Source organism: Malania oleifera, chromosome 12 (genome assembly GCF_029873635.1).
Source record: "Malania oleifera isolate guangnan ecotype guangnan chromosome 12, ASM2987363v1, whole genome shotgun sequence".
Taxonomy (NCBI): domain Eukaryota; kingdom Viridiplantae; phylum Streptophyta; class Magnoliopsida; order Santalales; family Ximeniaceae; genus Malania; species Malania oleifera.
Genome location: NC_080428.1, coordinates 82,231,938 through 82,233,397, shown reverse-complemented (window position 1 = coordinate 82,233,397; position 1,460 = coordinate 82,231,938). Strand labels below are relative to the sequence as shown.

Genomic DNA, 1,460 nt, shown 5'->3' with positions numbered 1-1,460 from the left:
CTCATCATTTATATTATATTATATTATATTATAGGGCAAAAGATACAAGGCAAAAGATATTAATCCTCCTTGAAATTTGGTAAAAAGTATTTAAGCACTTTTTACTATTTCAAAAATCGTCTTCCTTGAGATTTGAAAAAAGTCACAGACCTCCCTTGAGATTTATTTAAAAAGATATAAATTTTTGCTCAAAAGATATATATTTTTACAAAATATAAGTAGAGGTTTGTATCTTTTTTATAATTGTTGTTCTTGAAATTTTTAAAATCTCAAAAACGGCCTTTGGTATTTTTAAAATTTTAAGAGAGATTTCTTTTTTTTTTAAACGTCATAAAAGACCAATATCTTTTGAGTTTTTTCCCATTTTATTATTAAAAATAAATAAAATATTAAATAATACTTTGATTAGGAAAAAAATTCTCAAACTAATGCTCACGTAATCTCGCAGCATCACGTAATCTCGTAGCTTGATGCTGCGAGATTTTAACTGATGGACCGCTGGAAAGACGACGCATGGCAAAAAGAGAACTAAATCTCGCAGCTTGGAGCTGCGAGATTTAAAGAAAGCAGCCACTAAGAAATCGACACGTGGCAACAGAAAGGTGCACGGAGGAAGCTGCGAGATTTAAAGAAAGCAGCCACTAAGAAATCGGCACGTGGCAGCGGAAAGGTGCACGGAGGAGAAAAAATCTCGCAGCTTGGAGCTGCGAGATTTAAGGGGAAAAGTCGGCTATCAGGTGACATAAATCTCGCAGCACCGTGCTGCGAGATTTGTTGTAATAATACTTGAAATACTAAAATTCAAGCACAAGCCCTTTCACCGACGGCATCACCGCAAGGGCGTAGCCGCAAGCATCCGCCAGTTCAACGAACACATCGGCCGCCTTGGACACCCACAATTTAGGCCCGCCAACCAGAACTGGTTTCACTCTTTGCTTAAGAACTCTGCTGTTGCCTTACTGCTGCCTCTAGACCCATTTGATTACTCAATCTACATCCCCAAAATCAGATTTTGAGAACGAATTTCAAAAAGAAGGAAGAAGAAGAAGAATCTAGCAAATTTAAATTCAAATAAGGGGCAGGTTCTCGCTGTAGGCTCTGGCGATCGCGTTGAGAACGCTGAGACCGCCGAAAGTGAAAATGACGATGCAGGCTCCGACTCCGCAGCAGCGGGCGTAGCCGTCAATGGCATACCCCGCGTTGAGCTCATTGCAGTAGCCGACGAGGTTGAGGCCGGGCTCGTCGATGAGGTGGTCGAAGAGGGTGAGGTTGAAGTCGCCGGGGACGGAGAAGACGTCGACGCCGATTTTGGCGAGGTGGCGGCCGAGGCTGGCCTCGAAGGACGCAACGACGGAGGGTGCTACGGAGCTATGCATTGCGGTGGCGGAGCCGTTCGGTGGGCTGCCTACGTCGCCATTGGTGGGATTGCAAGCGTCCAGCGCACAGATCTTCGAGTCCAT

General features: G+C 43.5%; 1 protein-coding gene across 1 annotated transcript; it reads right to left on the bottom strand.

Moving 5' to 3' along the window:
* Window positions 1-1,067: 1,067 nt before the first annotated feature.
* LOC131144036 (pyruvate decarboxylase 1-like) lies at window positions 1,068-1,460 on the bottom strand. The gene has a single exon (XM_058092382.1). The coding sequence runs from the start codon at window positions 1,458-1,460 to the stop codon at window positions 1,068-1,070; it is 393 nt and encodes a 130-aa protein (XP_057948365.1).